The sequence below is a fragment of the Pseudorasbora parva genome, chromosome 8 (genome assembly GCF_024679245.1).
Source record: "Pseudorasbora parva isolate DD20220531a chromosome 8, ASM2467924v1, whole genome shotgun sequence".
NCBI classification, from domain to species: domain Eukaryota; kingdom Metazoa; phylum Chordata; class Actinopteri; order Cypriniformes; family Gobionidae; genus Pseudorasbora; species Pseudorasbora parva.
The window spans coordinates 37329920-37347407 of record NC_090179.1 but is presented as its reverse complement, the minus strand read 5'-3'; the positions used below and the strand labels follow the sequence as shown (position 1 = coordinate 37347407).

Here is a 17488-nt window from a genome sequence, read left to right as displayed (position 1 = left end):
CAACAAGGATGCATTAAATTAATCAAGTGACAGTATAGACATTTATAATTTTACAAAAGATACTATTTAAAATAAATGCTGTTCTTTTGAACCTTTGACATCAAATCATCATATTAGAATAATTTCTGAAGGATCAAGTCTGAAGACTTGAGTAATGATGCTGAAAATCCAGCTTTGCAAAATATATTCAAATAGAAAACAGTTATTTTACATTTTAATGACATTTCACAATATTACAGTTTTAGATTTTTGTTTTTAGAAGAAGTCTCTTATGCCAACTACGGCTGAATTTATTATATATATATATATATATATATATATATATATATATATATATATATATATATATATATATATATATATATATATATATACACACAAAAACTCACAGATCAAAAACTTTTTTTCCATCTGCCCAAAACAAGGGCATTTTGAAGAATGTTGGTAACCAAGTAAGAGAGTAAGAAGAAGTAAGAGAGTTTTGGAATAAAATAAGATATTTTGAAGACAGTCGATGGCACCCATTGACTTCCATAGTCGAAAAATACTTTGGAAGTCAATAGGTGCCGTCAACAGTCTAGTTACAAACATTCTTTAAAATAACTTTGTGTTCAAGAGAAGAAATTAACTCATACAGGGTTGGAACAACATGAGGGTGATTAAATGATGACAACATTTTCATTTTTGGGTGGACTATTCCTTTAAGATAACTTACATAGTGCAATAAGTCAATAAACATATTTAGACAAGTGTTCAGAAAACTGTCAGTTTTTAATGAATCAACATGATTTTTTTTCTTTTGAGGCTTTATATGTCAGCATCTAACCACTTAATTAGAAGTTGTGAAGAGTGAAATTATGTTGAAAGGCTTCATAAGTTGGCCGAAAGCACACAAAGCACGTACAACTTTACCGTGACACCAGAAGCAGATGTGACGATAATTCAATCTTAAAGTGGAATCTGAAGGAAAAATAGGCTTTTCCTCCTATAGAAGGCTGAAGAGATTAAACTGGGACAGCGTCTGAAGAATCAATGCGTGTAAACTCAAGGTATAACAAGACTGAAAGGCTATAAACACGTAATAAGATGGGGAGGAAATTATTTGAGCAGTCCATCTGTAAGAGCTTTGCCCAAAGCTGAAGTGAGAACAAGGTGGATAAAAGTTGGAGAACTTGCGACTAATTCAGATCCGGTATGTCGGGCTTTAGAGATTGGACTTGTGGTTTGATAAAACACAAAACAGGTGTCCATTAATCAATGCTCGCCCGGATGTGCGTAGTGTGTCCCAGAAACAGAGAGACCAAATTGGTGCCAGACACAGGCTATAGTGGAGAAAATCCAAACTTTCCTGATCACGTTTCTGCCTGTATTTCCATCGCAACTGACCAAACGTTTGTACGCGATACGCATGCATGTATGTATGTATGCAAGCATTTTTAGGTAGCCAGTCCCCCCCCGTTCCCCCCCGCCCCCCAGCACATTTATGGTGGAAGCCTCTCAGCATTTTTGGACAGGCTGTGCAGAAGTGTTTTCTGAAAGTCCTCGTCAGACAGCTCAGGGACAAGAAACTCGATTAGCAGATCCCAGATGCAGTACACAAGATGCCTGCAAAAAACAGTCACAGGAGGTCACAAGCACAGCTACATCCTGCACATAGATCCCACAACATTGTATTTTCAAGACCCTCAAGATCCTAGACAGGATGTCACGCAGACACTGGATTCGGACATGCCTTGTTGCCTTCCCCCTCTTTATACTGTCTGCTGAGGACACAGCTCATAAAGCAAAGGATACTAAGTCAATGTATAACTGATTGTAACAGCATATGCTTCATCTTGACATCTACAGCAGACTTCAGCATGTTCTAGTAAATCAAAGACTAGCTCTCTCAAAACCCAAGCTGGTGAGAATAAATCATGTATCCCCACTGTGGTAACAGTCTACAAAGATGTCACGAGGTGTCCTGATAACACAGCACAGCAATAGATTCAATAGATGTATCTATTGAAAGCACATTTCTGCATTTTTCTTATCAGCATTGCTTGCTTACTGTGCCATTTTAAGAATGATGTAAGTAAATTACAGCCTGACCATTTTAACCATTAAAGCCACATGTTCACTAGGCCATATCTGCTTGCTCGTGAAATATTTATGTGCTTTTTACAGCTACAAACAGTTGAAAATGTTGATGACAAGATGCTACAATATTTTTCCATCTGGGTTGTGACATTTCCAAAGGATTTGGAATTTCCAAATCAACGTTATTATTCTCATAAATATGCATCTAGGAACATATTGCACAAGTGGCTGCGGTGCTGATCTTTATCTTCATCTGTGTTTAGTGCTCAAACGCACCTGTTTATGGTGGGGTCCTGAAAAGAATCCACAACCGTCTGCCAAGATGTCTTGTACTTCTCAGAGCCCAGCATATCACAGACCAGATCTGTAAAAACACAGCAACACACAATAAACTCAGTCATGGAACACAGAGATGAAGATCTGCTGGACCACACCCCGCTATTGATGAAGAACAACCATTTTTCTGTTGCGTCGCTTTCATCTGACCCTCCCCTGTTCTGATTCTTATGTTTAGATTGAGCAATGGTGTGGTGTTAATGAACAGTTTTTTGTCTCAATCACAAAATGAGTTGTAAACCCTATTTATTTTTCAAACGTCAAATCTGACGTGTTACATCCAAAACAAATTATTAAATGCTAAAAACATATAGGAAAGAAAATGTTCACTCAGAAGTTAAAAATGGTAAATGGACTGCATTTATATGGACTGCATTTATATAGCGCTTTTATCCAAAGCGCTTTACATTTTTGCCTCACATTCACCCATTCATACACCGACGGCGATGTCAGCCATGCAAGGCGCCATCCAGCTCATCGGGAGCATGCTGGGGTTCGGTGTCTTGCTCATGGACACTTCGACACTTGGTCAAGTGGAACCGGGGATCGAACCACCAACCTTCTGGTTTGTAGACAATCTACATGAACCACTGAGCCACTGCCACCCACAAAAATCAATTGATTACAATATTTAAGCATGATTAATCTCTTAATTTCCTTCATATTATTCCTGTGAGGTAAAGCTGAATTTTTGACATTACTCCAGTCTTCAGTATCACATGATCCTGCAGAATTAAAGGTAGGGTAGGCAATTTTTGTTATACTGGTTGAAACTTGCTTTACATCCAGATAGCAATCAGTAAAAGTGGTCTAAATATTAAAGGGTTACTTCAGCGATTAGCATTAAGCTTTGTATCGGTAGAAATCCGGGAATATATTCGAATGATCGTGCTTCCCCCTCATATCCCTCTGAGTTTTATGCATTTTATTTCTGGAAAAAAATCCTCAGATGATGCAACTATCGTCATCTTGCGTAATAAGAGGATTTTTGGTCAGAGGCTAAAGACTACAGCCAGTAGAGGGAGCTATTTCCGCATGTTTTCAACCGGTGCATTTTTTACTACCTTGAGAATATTTTTAAAAACCGTCACGACACTAAATTGCAAGTGTTAATCAGCGACCTTTCTGTTATTTACACAGATTTTGACATATATAACATAAAAAAAAGAATAGATTTAGAATCGACACCAGGAGGAAATCTGTCATAAGTTATCATTCAGACACAGTAAAATAGATCTCAACATTCACAACGGTTGGTTAAGGAGAAGCATTACGCAATTAAATTATTTAGTGTTTTTTTCCAACAACAAAACCTGAGCCAAATATTACATTTCTATAACTGTGATAAGTTGTTGAATTTAACAAAATACTAAAAACTAGTGCTGTCAATCGATTAAAAACTTTAACTAGATTAATCACACATTTTTTCTGTGATTAATCGCAATAAAAAAGAAATGTTTTTGTACGTTTTTAATATATATATATATATATATATATATATATATATATATATATATTTATATATTTTAATAAAATAATTTCAGTTAATCAAATTAATGTAGAAACAACATAAAGACAGTGTATTTTAAATACTTGTTTAAATGGCATCTTTTTATGAATGAAGGCCAGTAGCCTATTACTGATATTAATACAGCTACTGATTTTTTTTAATTATTTTTTTACATTTATTATTAGGCTTCAAAAATATAACAGTTTTTAATTTAAGTAAACTTAAAACAATGCTAACATAAACCCATAATAAATGTCATGTTTCCTGCCCTTCCTGTCTTAACAGTTAGGAAATATACAGAAATTTAATAAAGTTATCAAAGTTATATGCAGTCTGCACTGCATAAACTATAAATTAAATAGTTATTAAAGTCCTTATTAAAGCTACAAAAGTTATTTAGTCAAGCGCAGCGAGTCATTTTCTCTGTTACCTGACAGGAAGCTTTATTGGCTTCTGTCCCTTTAAGAGCAGAGAGACACGCGGATCTCACTGTTTATATACTGTCTATGGACCGCGCCTCATTCTCTCACAACTCTTTTTGTTCATTTTAGACTTTATATAAATCATTTAAGATTGCTCTTATGAGGATAGTCGTTGAAGATATGCCTTGAAGCAAGTCTAAAATAAAACGTAAGCCAGCCACTTCTGTTGAGCGCGCAGTGTTCTGAGATGATGCCGAACGACCACTGAATATGACGTCAGCATCAAACATACGTTGAGACGGAGACGAAAGATCTTTGATTATGTGCCCAGATATGCTAAAGCCCATATTTAAACGACTAACGCGAACGCAGATAGAATTTAAATCAGAATAGGACACCTGATAGTGTAGACTATTTGGAAAAAAAATAATACCTCTGAGACCACATTTAACACTTTTAATGGCCTTAAATTTGACAATTTTGATTTATCACTTTTTAATACTTTTTAAAATCCCGCGGACACCTTGTTTGGGAGAGGGATCTCACTCACAGCACTCGGACAGCAGCAGGCATTCACATAAACGGAGCTGTGCGGAGCAGAGTGTTTCAAGTGTTCAAATGAATTCCTATGAAAGTTAAGCTTCCATAGGCATGATCTGAAAATGTGCCAGACAAAAAACGCGCCGTTAATGTATGAATTGCCCGCGCTTACCTCAGCTCATCTCAGCTCTTTACTTGTGTGATGAATGTAATCGGACTCCTGCAGCGTTTGTGCTGTGACTCTCGTTTGGCTCACTCACATTATATTGAACAGACACATTCATTTTTTATTTGTGTCTGTTATCTAACTAAACTAAATGTTTTATTACTATAAAAAATGTAAACAACCGTAGGGGCGTTGCCACGGTAGGAAAGTGATCCAGTGAACCAGTGGCTTTGGGAGTGGCCTCGTAGGGCAGCGAAGCAAGTGCATTGTGGGAGTTGTTGTTTTTCATCCACATGAGCCAAAAAAACATTTTCTGGCTTTTCTCAGCTTTTCCAGAAGGCACCAAATTTAAAAATAATTTTTAAATACACATTCATCTTCCCAGCGCTGAAGTACCCCTTTAAAAGATGTATATGTCTTCTATGAAAGTCTCATGATCGAAAAATGTTCATCCAATCATTGCATTTGGCCAGAATGCAGTGATTCGATGTCCTACCTGCCTATAAACATATATATTTCAATACCGCTTCACACCCTGTTCATGCAGACATCACATGTCATCAGCGCCATTCCATGAGTTAACCATGAGCAGAGTTCAATCACGAGAGCCACAAAGAAACAGCAGCTGCCCTTTAACAGTTCCTCCTGAACCAAAACAATGAGCTTATGCTGTGTTCATGTCATGTCGTAACCGTAATTAAGAGATGGCAACCCATGGCGTTCTACCCAGTGCTGTTCCTCAGACTTGGATTTATGAGTTTCTATGTCAACATTATCAACGCCAAAATTAATCAGCCAGGTGGTACAAGTAAGATGTCTCATTATTATTGCAATGTTATCTGATTTGAGTCATCTCTCGTCTCATAACGCTTTGCAGACTCTGCTGTGTGCGTTCATGTGTTATGAAGGAGGTGTGGCTTTGGAGAAGCTCTGAAGGGAGGGCGGAATCTCATGCTTTCAAAGCTAGCTTGCTATTGCTAGCCGCTCAAAAACTGCCTACTCTAGAAATCTCTCATTTATTTTAAATGTCTTCGCTGTCATAAAATTGAATGAATCTCTGCTGATTAAAAGTATTAAAAAAATTCATACTGACCACAAACGGTAGTGTATGTGTGAATATAATGTGGCATCTCACCTGGCAGAAGTTTCATAAGGCACTGCTGAGCCTCCTTTTTGCTCTCCTCTTTCTGCTGCGGGCTGCGTTGGGGTCGGGGTTGAGCTGGCAGACTTCCTCCAGGCCAGATGGCCTCCTGCAGCACCCGCAGATAAATCACCCAATACTGTGTACAGGTCAGGTTGATCACACCCACCTCTAGCCACCTACAGGTCAATCACAACAACACAAAGAATTTAATATGATGCATGAAAAGAAAAAAAAGTTTACACAACAACGATTTAAAAACCTGGAAAGTTTTTCCTTCTGCATGCTTGAAAGGGTTTGTGCGTTAACATTGTCAAAATGACAATTTCTCACATAAAAACGACAAAAAAAATTATATTACACATGCCAGGCCAGTAATTAGCGATGTCACTTCGTAAAGAAACTTTACACACCCATGCAAATACACATTCTTTAACATTTTTTCAACCAGCAGCCATATCACCCTGTAGCCCAAGACTGGTTTTCCACTGAAGCTAAGCAGGGCTGAGCCTGGTCAGTACCTGATTGGGAGACCAACTGGGAAAACTAGGTTGCTGCTGGTAGAGGCGCTCACCCTGTGGTCTGTGTGGTTCCTAACGCCCCAGTATAGTGATGGGGACACTATACTGTCTAAGAGACGTTAAACCAAGTTTGGCTTTGTCCTTCGATAAAGAGTAGGGGTGTAACCCTGGCATCCTGGCCACATTTGCCCATAGGCCGCTGTCCATCATGGCCTCCTAATCATCCCACTCTCCTGATTGGCTTCATCACACTGTCTCCTCTCCACCAATCAGCTGGTGTGTGGTGAGCGTTCTGGCGCAATATGGCTGCCGTCACATCATCCAGGTGGATGCTGCACATTGGTGGTGGTTGAGGAGATTCCCCCCCTACTATATGTAAAGCACTTTGAGTACCCAGAAAAGCGCTATATACATGTAACTAATTAAATTCAATTAAATTTGTAAATAATCTCTAACATAGTAGTGGTGCAGTAAATCTGTCTACCATTGTTGTTTTGGTTGTCAAACTAAACATATAGTACACATACGCATGATGTCACTGTTTTCACAAATTTGTGTTTTTGTAGTTTACACGGAGGGCCCCAGAACAACGTTGCGGTGTAAATGAACACTGCAGTTTTAGTTGAAAACATTGTTGTGTACAAATGCCCCTTTGAAATGATATGCTGCATGCAAACTGCAAAAAACAGGCTTCAAACCACATGTGATCAAAATACATTAAAATAAATTCTACCAAATGGAAAGGAGAAGTCAAAAATAACCACATGTTTGTACTCCATCTTTCACGAATATCCTTCAGCATAGTCACATTCACATTTGCCACTGAAATGTTCTTTGTCCATTCTAATAAAAATCTGTGATGGGCCACATATGGATATAGTTTATCCTTAAAAAAATTGCATAATTTCAGAGAATCAATTCTTTAAAATTACTTTTGGCCACTTTAAGCTTAAGAAATTGCGGATAACTGAGGGATTGCATAACATTACTGTGGATGAGACTGTTTAATCTTTTAATAATCACTACCATTTTGGCAGACAGTCATCATAGCCAAAAGAACTGAAAAAAAGATGTGGAAAAAAAGAATTATAAGACACTACATTTTTATGAGAGAGGCTGAAAATAAAGGCAAGGCAAGATTATTAAAATAGCACATTTCATTCACAATAGCCTCGTGATTGTACTATTTATATTTGTCAGGTAACTGTGCATTTAAACAGTACCCTTGAAGACAAATTTTCCTGGAACCACAAGGGCTATACAAAATTTAAAAAAAATAAAGCGATGTCTAAAGACATGTTTTTTTGTGTGTTTTTTTTAAAGTTGAACTACTTTAATTTGACCATTCATTTTTAAGATGCTATGTGATGTCAACAAGCTGCAAAAGATACAAGCACAACAGTCAAACACAACTAATAAGTCTGGGGTTAACTGTATGAAGCCCTTTGGAGCAGTAGCAAATTCAGTTTGATTTAAAAAAAATTACAAAAAAAATAAATCACATAAAAAAAAATATAGCACACTTCCGGTTGGTTAGAGCTAATGACTGTAAATTAGAAAGTTGTCTGGCTCGATGAGCTCAATATATGTACAGAGTTTGGTGACAGTAGGTAAAATTACCTAGCCTGACAAGCCAGACCCACATCAAGATGTTTGGTCTGGAAACTCACCATTGACAGGGCTCAATCCGAGGGGCGGGATAAACGGTTGTCTTTTAACCACCGCGATAGGATACACGCGATAGGATAGCGCTGCACGCGATAGGATAGCGCTACAACCAATAAGAGCAACGAAGGTGAAGCAGAGCTAGTTGGAAGATTAAATTTTCACCATATCCGGTCGGCAAAACTCAGAACACATCTTCCCTTCTTAAGAATGACTTCAGTGCCGTTCTTTGTTCTTTTCTCAGAGAAAAGCTTAACTCCAAGTCTTCCAGAGTCGCGGTCAAAGCTGATTCGAAAGACCGCCGTTCGCCAATTTCTGTGTTTACTAGAAGCACGCAAGCGCAACTCGGCCGTCATTATGTTAAGCCCCGCCCACCGACTCTCACGATGTGATTGGCCCGACCAGAGTTTGGCGTTTACAGCTCAGAAGTGTATTGAGAGTTGCTAGACGACATTCGCGGCTATTTCTAGGCTAAAAATTACCTCCACCACCACACTTTTGTCAAAATTTATAATTATTTCTAAAAAATAAAGCATTCTGTGACTTAAGCAGTTGGTTTAACACAGCAGAAAAATATGATCAATATATAAACAACAACTAAGCGATTTCAGTCCAAAGTTATGTTGGAAACAAGTGACAAATAGTCAGAAAATCATAAAATAATGATATCCTTATATAACATAATCTGGGCTCAAATCACATAAACAATTGGGAAAACATGAGAATTTCTGTTTGAACATGAGGGCCTCACCTGAGGGTTCTCCTCTCATGAATACTATATGAAGTGGGCCCAGGAATTTCATGTGTCATTGATTTAAATCTGTCCTGCTCTTCGATTACATAGCTGGTTTATTTTGGTTCTGACTCTTTGAAATGCCGCAGACGCTACATGGTGACAGAACCTGAGATCCAGAGAACCTTATATGGTCATCTTACCGCAGGGCAAAAAAACGAGTCCGTTTTTAGCAATTTCATTTTCTGTCAAATCCTTAGAACCTGGACATAGAGTTGTCTATGCATACACTGTATATTATTTTTATGTCAGAGGAAATTAACACAGCATGTATGGAAGACGTGGATGCCAAAACCTGCTCTACTTCATGGCTACAGTGTGTCTAGCATAGATCCCTTCAGACTCTCGAACGTAATGATGGATTTCCCAGTAGCCATTAAACTACAATTATGGTCAGATTTCAATGACCCAGTAACAACATGACAAGTTTCCTTTGCATTGCCTGTCTGAGAAATATACACTATCTTGCTAAAGTTTCAGGACGTCTGCTTTACATGCACATGAACTTGAATGACGTCCCATTCTTAATCCATAGGGTTTAATATGGAGTTGGCCCACCCTTTAGCTGCTATAACAGCTTCAACGCTTTTGGAAAGGCTTTCCACAAGGTTTAGCAGTGTGTTTATGAGAATTTTTAACAATTCTTCTAGAAGCGCATTTGTGAGGTCAGGCACTGATGTTGGATGAGAAGGCCTAGCCTTGTTGGGAGCATGAAATAGTTGGGAGCATGAAATTGTCTAAAATGTCTTATGCAGAGATCTTTTCACTGGACCTAAGGGGCCAAAACCACACCATAACCCCCCCCCCCTCCACCAAACTTTTGCCACTAACAATTTTCCATAAAATGGAATATTTGGTAGTGAGGACATTTCACCAATTAACTTATTTCATAGGTGGCGACCTATCACAATACCACGCTTGAATTCACTGAGCTCCTGAGAGCAACACAATCTTTCGCAAATGTTTGTAGAAGCAGTCTGCATTAGACTGGGTAAACCCAGCCTGATCTACTGGCGATTTGATTTCACCCTGCAGCTCGGTCTGGAAACCTGTACATTTCTACTGCTTCTGTTACACTTTTGCAGGAACCAATCACAGACTGTCTTATCCACCTGGTGCACTATTGGCAGGTTTAACACAATGATGGATAGAGAAGCAATGGACCAATGCTCGTTAATCACGCCTCTTGTGGTCTGATTGGTTGAAGAACTATACAATTGCATACAGAGTAATTTTTGTTCACACCTCTTGTTCAGTAGAAAATACATATCAGACTCCCCAGACCACTGTTCAATCTTAAATTGAGCTTGGTCTGGTGATATCCAGACAAAGTCTGCATGCCTAGGTGCTTGATTTTATCAGTATGTGGCTATGGAAGTGATTGGAACACCTGAATGTATTTATTTGAAGGGATGTCCCAATACTTTTGGCAACATAGTGTATATGTTACAGGCAATGTGTGAAATCCGGCAATCCACATTTCCTAGACATTCTATACAATGCCAAAGGGCCAGCGGGCAGAGTATAGAATACTACCGCTAGTCATGCTTGGGTCTTTGATCGGCGGTGGCTTGCCTGTAGTGAAACACGTGATCTTCCACTCCCGCCACAGAGGCTCGCCCCTATTGTTCCAGGATGGTTACTGTCACAATGTCGAAACAGGAAGAAAGTGTAGTGCCATTCAAAATGCCATTATAGCCTTTTTTGCTGCAACAAATAGTTCAAAACCACTTCTGCTTTTGTGTTTTTCTGGGAAGTACTTCTTTTACTTTGTTGTAGTTTTTCGTTCCTACAAACTTCACACATTCTATATTTCCAAGATATTCAATATAATAGCTGCTTTTCCTACCTAGAAATCTAGACCCACCCTAGCGACAGCAAATCTATTTTGCCGTGAGTGTAGTCTATCAACTCTCAATAGACTTCTGAGCTGGAAAAACCAAACTCTGGTCAGGCCAATCACATCGTGTATAGAGTCGGTGGGTGGGCTTAACATAATGAGGCCAGAGTTGCGTGCTACTTGTTAACAAAAAAGCTGGTGATCGGCGGTCTTTGGAATCTGCTTTGGCCGCGACTCTGGAAGACTTGGAGTTAAGCTTTTCTTTGAGAAAAGAACAAAGAACGACACTGAAATCATTCTTAAGAAGGAAAGATGTGTTCTGAGTTTTGCCGACCGGATACGGTGAAAGTTTAATCTATAAACTAGCTCCGCTTCATGTTGCTCTGGTTGATTGTAGCGCTATCCAACTGCATGCAGAGGGAGTTTGAAAGACAACCGTTTATCCCGCCCATCGGATTGAGCCCTGTCAATGGTTTAATTATTCTGTTCAGCAAAGTTTCCAGTAAGAGTTTTCTGTCTGTTCTTGTTCTGTTTATTAGAAGTCAAATGAGCCAGATTCCTGAGAATCTCACCTTTCTTCTTGAATGGCTCTTGGAGCCGCTGTCTCATTTTTTAATTATGATTGGATTAGGACTGGTGACACTCTAGAGTCTGCGGCAGGTCTCTTCACCAGGATACTTCATTTGCATGCTTTGTTAAAGTTGTCACCCATTTGCTTTGTCTTCCCTGCACCATAAAATGAATAGACTTGATGGACTGCAGCTACCGACTGCAAGTGTTCTCAATAAAGAATCCTGCTGAAGATACATCCAAGTCTCCTGGTCTTCGCTTCTGTGTTTTCAACAATTGCTATTCTGTTCCATGACAAAATTGTATTTTTAGAGCCTGCAGTAGGTTTAAACAGTAGTTTTTGCATCAGCTAAATACATTTTAAAATAAGTCAAACAAGTTATTTCCTGGAATGATATCCAAGACTCACTTCTATAAATGTTTCAGGCAAAATCCAAAACAAGAGTACTAAGTAAGCCTGCGGGTCTAATAGAACTTCTGAAAGGACTTGTACCGGTCGGACTGAAGAAATAATCCTCGAGAAGCTCTGATGTAAGATGATGGAACAAAAACCAGCTGTTCCAAAGCAACAAGTGGAGCATTTTATTCCATTAATGGCATTTCTGCCATTATAAAGGGCAGTTAATGTGGACTGGCATGGCCTTTGATGGAGACGTGCAGCATTAGAGGAGGAAGACATTTCTCAAGCCAACAGGAGTGGAAAACAAGGGTGGCTGGAGCTCACTGGAGCCAATTAAGTTTAAACTACCCTTTTCAGATTTCATTGTGAGCCTTCACTTCTTCAGACACTCTAAAAATATAAACATGATAAGTATATTCCATTCACAGTCTTGCCTGATCGACATCTTAAATAAATTTGGAAAAACTGATGTGATGGAAGAAGAGTCACAAGACAGACAGAACGATTGATAGAATGACTGACAGAACGAAAGATGGAACAATTGAACGACTGACTGACAGACGTGTTTGTGTAGACGTGTCTCTGCTTTGCATATCTGGCAACTGTCTCAGTCAGATTGCATGGAGATTGTGAGCAGACAGCCATACATTTTCAATTTGATTGAGAACTGGATCTGGGCACAATGCACAGGCCACTCCAAGACATTAACATTGTTTTGAAGCCATGGCTTTAGGTTTGCGGGCACTATCTTGATGGAAAACAAATCTCCCAAATCACAGGTGTCCAGCAGACTCCATCACCCATCCTATTTTCTTCCATGATTTCCCTGTTTATTTTACTCTCATACTCTTTCTAGGGCCTGCTGAAAAGTAGCATCCACACAGCATGAGTCTGCCACCACCATGCTTCACAGTCAGGATAATGTGTTTTTGATGTTCAGCACCAGACATGCCATTTAGTCGGATGGCCAAAAAGCTAAATTTTTGGTCTCATCAGACCACAGAACCTCCACCCAGCTGGCTACAGAGTCTCCCATATGCCTTCATGTAAACTGTAGCTGAGATGTCCTATGACATTTTTCAACAGTGGCTTTCTCTTCGCCACTCACTCATTAAGCTGTGACTGGTGAAGCAGTAGTTGTAAGTAGTTTCTATATAAAGCCAATAACTCTAGAGAGTTGTCATCAGTGGCCTCCCTCACCAGTCTCCTTACACAGACACTTTCCATTTCCAATTACTGATTTAACTTAATTCAATTAATGACAGCTAACAGAAAACCCTGCACTACACGTGATCTCCATTTAACTATTTATGTGAATTCTAAAACCAGCTGATTACACCAGTAATAATGTAGGAGTATCATATAAAAAGGGGTGAATACTTGTTATATTCAGGGGATCCACAATTATTTTAGATCACCTTGTAAAATATTGGTAGCTCATTGAGAGTTTTAAAGCTGATATTTAGCTGATAGTTACTTAGTTTAAATAAGTTAGCTGATAGTTGGTAGTAATGCTGTCAACTAGTAACTACCAATTTAGATCTTAGTTGCTTAGTTCCTAGAAAGTTAGTTGATAGTTAAAATCTGTCAATTACTAACTAAAATATAGATATAAAATATATTTAAAAGGTAAATATAACAGACTGACAGACAGATAGATAGATAATATTGCCAAAAGTATTGGGCCAACACTCTGAATAATTGAATTCAGGTTTCCAATCACTTCCATGGCCACAATTAAATAAAACCAAGCATCTAGGCATGCAAACACTTTTACAAACATTTGTGAAAGAAAGGGTCTTTCTCAGGAGCTTGGTGAATTCAAGCGTGGTACCGTGATAAGCTGTCCCGTGCAATAAGTCCGTTCTTGAAATTTCCTCACTACTAAATATTCCATGGTCAACTGTTAGTGTTATTATAGCAAAGTGGAAGCAACTGTGAACAATAGCAACTAATCCACAAAGTGGTAGGTAACCTAAAATCAAAGAGCGGGATCAGCACATGCTGAGGAGCACCGTGAGTAAAAGTCAATAGCTAAAAACCTCTAAACTTTTCGTGGCCTTCAGATTAGTTTAGGAACAGTGTGTAGAGAGCTTCATGGAATGGGTTTCCATGGCCAAGCAGCTATATCCAAGCCTTACATCAACAAGTGTAATGCAAAGCATCGGATGCAGTGGTGTAAAGCACGCTGGCACTGGACTCTGTAGCTAGCCTAAAAATCTAGACGCACCCTAGCGGCAGCAAATCTAATATGCCGCGAGTGTCGTCTAGCAACTCTCAATACAGTTCTGAGCTGTAAAAAACTAACTCTGGTCAGGCCAATCATATCATGTATAGAGTCGCTGGGTGGGGCTTAACATAATGAGGTCAGAGTTGCGCTTGCGTGCTTCTAGTAAACACAGAAACTGGCGAACGGCGGTCTTTTGAATTAGCTTTGACCACGACTCTGGAAGACTTGGAGTTAAGCTTTTCTCTGAAAAAAAGAATGGCACTGAAGTAATTCTTAAAAAGGGAATATGTGATCGTAGTTTTACCGACCGGATACGGCGAAAGTTTAATCTGTCAACGAGCTCCGCTTCACGTTGCTCTGGTTGGTTGTAGCACTATCCTATTGCGTGCAGAGGGAGTTTGAAAGACAACCATTTATACTGCCCCTCGGATTGAGCCCTGTCAATGGTGAATTTCCAGACCAAACATCGTGATGTGGGTCTGGCTTGTCAGGCCACTCTAGAGCAGTGGAAACATGTTCTCTAGAGTGACGAATCACGCTTCTCTGTCTGGCAATCCGATGTACGAGTCTGTGTTTGGCGGTTGCCAGGAGAACAGTACTTGCTTGACTGCATTGTGCCAAGTGTAAAGTTTAGTGAAGGGGGATTATGGTGTGGGGTTGTTATTTCAGGTGTTGGGCTTGGCCCCTTAGTTCCAGTGAAAGGAACTCTTAATGCGTCAGCATACCAAGACATTTTGAACAGTTTCATGCTCCCAACTTTGTGGGAACAGTTTGGAATTGGCCCAAACACCAGTGCACAAAGCAAGGTCCATCAAGACATACGCAAGTTTGGTGTGGAGGAACTTCACTGACCTCAACCTGATACAACACCTTTGGGATAAATTAGAGTGGAGAATGCAAGCCAGGCCTTCTCGTCCAACAGGGTGGGCTTGTACTCCATATTAAACCCTATACGGTTTAAGAACGGGATCATTAAAATTCATGTGCATGTAAAGGCAGGTGTCCCAAAACTGTTGTCAATATAGTGTAGGTATATAGATAGCATACATCTAATTACATATGATCTGTAAATATTATATATTTTAGTTTGACTTTTTTTCCCCAAAGCTAAGTCTAAGACAGTGAAATTGCAAAGACAGAAGCGGAGTCTAGTGCAGGTGTCTGTAACAGGTGTCAGACTGATTATTCTGAGATTCTTGTCCAAATAGAGGTAACAAGGAAACCAATTCAGCTCCTGCTTTCTTACCAAATGGAACATAATGACCTTTATGAGCTGCCAAGAGCTGAATTGCATCAATTTGCGCTGTGAAATAATCAAACGCTCTGGGTTGTGCGCCAGCTTTTTAAACAAGCTATTACAAGTTAGCAGTCTGTTTCAAAACCCAGAGGAATATTGAACCCAAACAAACTGGTTTATTTAAGATTAATCCAACTACATGCAAACTACTGCAAAACAAGCAAGTGCTTTCACCTCAGAGGCCACATCCTAAGCTAGAAATAGTTTCTTGGCACGGATAGCATCTTGTATGGGTACATTTGTTTATAAGGAAGCATCTCAAAAGAACATCGGCAAAAGAAAAAAGACAAACACAAACTGAGACAAGATGAGATGTGAGATGAGATCAAAGTGTCATTACTGAGATTTTCCATAGGAGCACGATAACAAGGCTGTGTGGTCTTTTTTCCACATGGGTCTACTGAGAGGTTCATTAAAAATGTTGCCGTTATGTCTTTAGCAAGAATCTTGGTACTGCTGTCATACCAATATTTATAATCTTTCATACTCAAAGTGATCTGCAGATCTGTCTATACCGTGCCGTGTGCATCTTGTAATGATGGAGCATGATGAATGCTGGCTTTTCTAATCAATGCACATCATCTTGTAAGAATGCAGGGAAGATGTTCAGTTTCTTTCGGCACTGACTAAACTTGCATATCTCCAATCAGATATTTCTGAGTGTCTGGTTATGTGGTTGCATGTACAAAAAGAGTACAATACCAACACTGTTTTCTTAACAGTGTTGTTATGGAAGACCTGGGTGGAAAAACAATTCCTTTGTTACAGGCACGTTCTCATGCCTGTTTTAGATATAATATTCTTAAACAAATCAGAAAGTTATGAAGTTCTTGCTACCGCGTTTGGGATAAATTGACTTGAAAAGAAAAAACTATGCCAGTAAAAATTTTGCACAAAGGTGTATCTATTAATTTACATTCTGTAGTGTGTTGTAGGAAATACATCAGATTAAATTAACGCTTGGAAGCTTAAGTAGCTGTTCAAAAAACAGGACAGACTGTGTTTTTGTGTCTTGCCTTCTTAATATGGCTATAAGCATAAACCAAGGATGGACTGCGGGTAGATGGATCAGAGGAAGAGAAAGAAAAAGCAAATGTTTTGTGGTGGAATAAAACCATGGTTGGCAGCCTTTCTTACCTCAAGCATTTACCAAACTTCCTGTTTATGAAATAAATATTGCAGGCACAGCAGAAGAATCTATCATAGCATTTCAGCACCAAACATTTTCGCACCCTTTTCACAGCACTAAAAAGCCACATAAAAGTAAAAAGAATTGTTTACGTAGCATTGTTTTTTGTTAATGACTTGCAGAATTTGCATATTGTAAAATGTAAAATTAGGCGTAGGGCAAATAAATTGTCATTATTATAATTATTTGTTACATTTTAATTATTATTTATATATTTTTCTAGTTATGGGTTTGTTATGTTTGGAACCCTGTTAAGTTTTTGTTAGAAAATAGCTACAGTAGCTCATTTGTTTGGGGATAGTTAAGGGGATACCCTTCTCCTGGCAAGTCACTTTGATAAGTTCCCCCAAAATGTACTCACCTTCAAGCCATCCTAGGTATATATGACATTCTTCTTTCAGACGAATACAGTCTGAGTTATATAAAAAAAATGTCCTGGCTCTTCCAAGCATTATAATAACAGCCCAAAATTTGAAGCATAAAAAAATCCATTATATATTATGAATCCACTCATAATAAAAGTACTCCACACAGCTCCAAGAGGTTAATAAAGGCCTTTTGAAATGAATCGATCAGATTTTGTAAGAAAAATATCCATATATAAAACGTTTTAAAGTAAAATATATAGCTTCCGGTGAACTGGCTTTCGTATTCAACTCATGAAAAAAGTGGTGTGACGATGACGTCGGAAGTAGCGTAAGTGTTTTGAACTCCGAAAGTCATTACACTTTCTTTGTAAGTTAAATACAGTAAGCGGTCTGCTGGATATTTTACTTTATAAAGTTTTAA

The 17488-nt window shown here is 38.8% G+C and overlaps 1 protein-coding gene across 1 annotated transcript in view; it reads right to left on the bottom strand.

Moving 5' to 3' along the window:
• Positions 1–392: 392 nt before the first annotated feature.
• snx19b (sorting nexin 19b) overlaps positions 393–17488 on the bottom strand; it is a 37432-nt gene continuing 20336 nt past the window's right edge. Inside the window, exons 10-12 of the mRNA XM_067451130.1 lie at positions 6189–6373; positions 2356–2443; positions 393–1605 (exon numbers count right to left, since the gene is read on the bottom strand). Coding sequence (XP_067307231.1) covers positions 1482–1605; positions 2356–2443; positions 6189–6373 — 397 coding nt within the window. The 3' untranslated portion in view covers positions 393–1481. The remainder of the gene's footprint in view (positions 1606–2355; positions 2444–6188; positions 6374–17488) is intronic.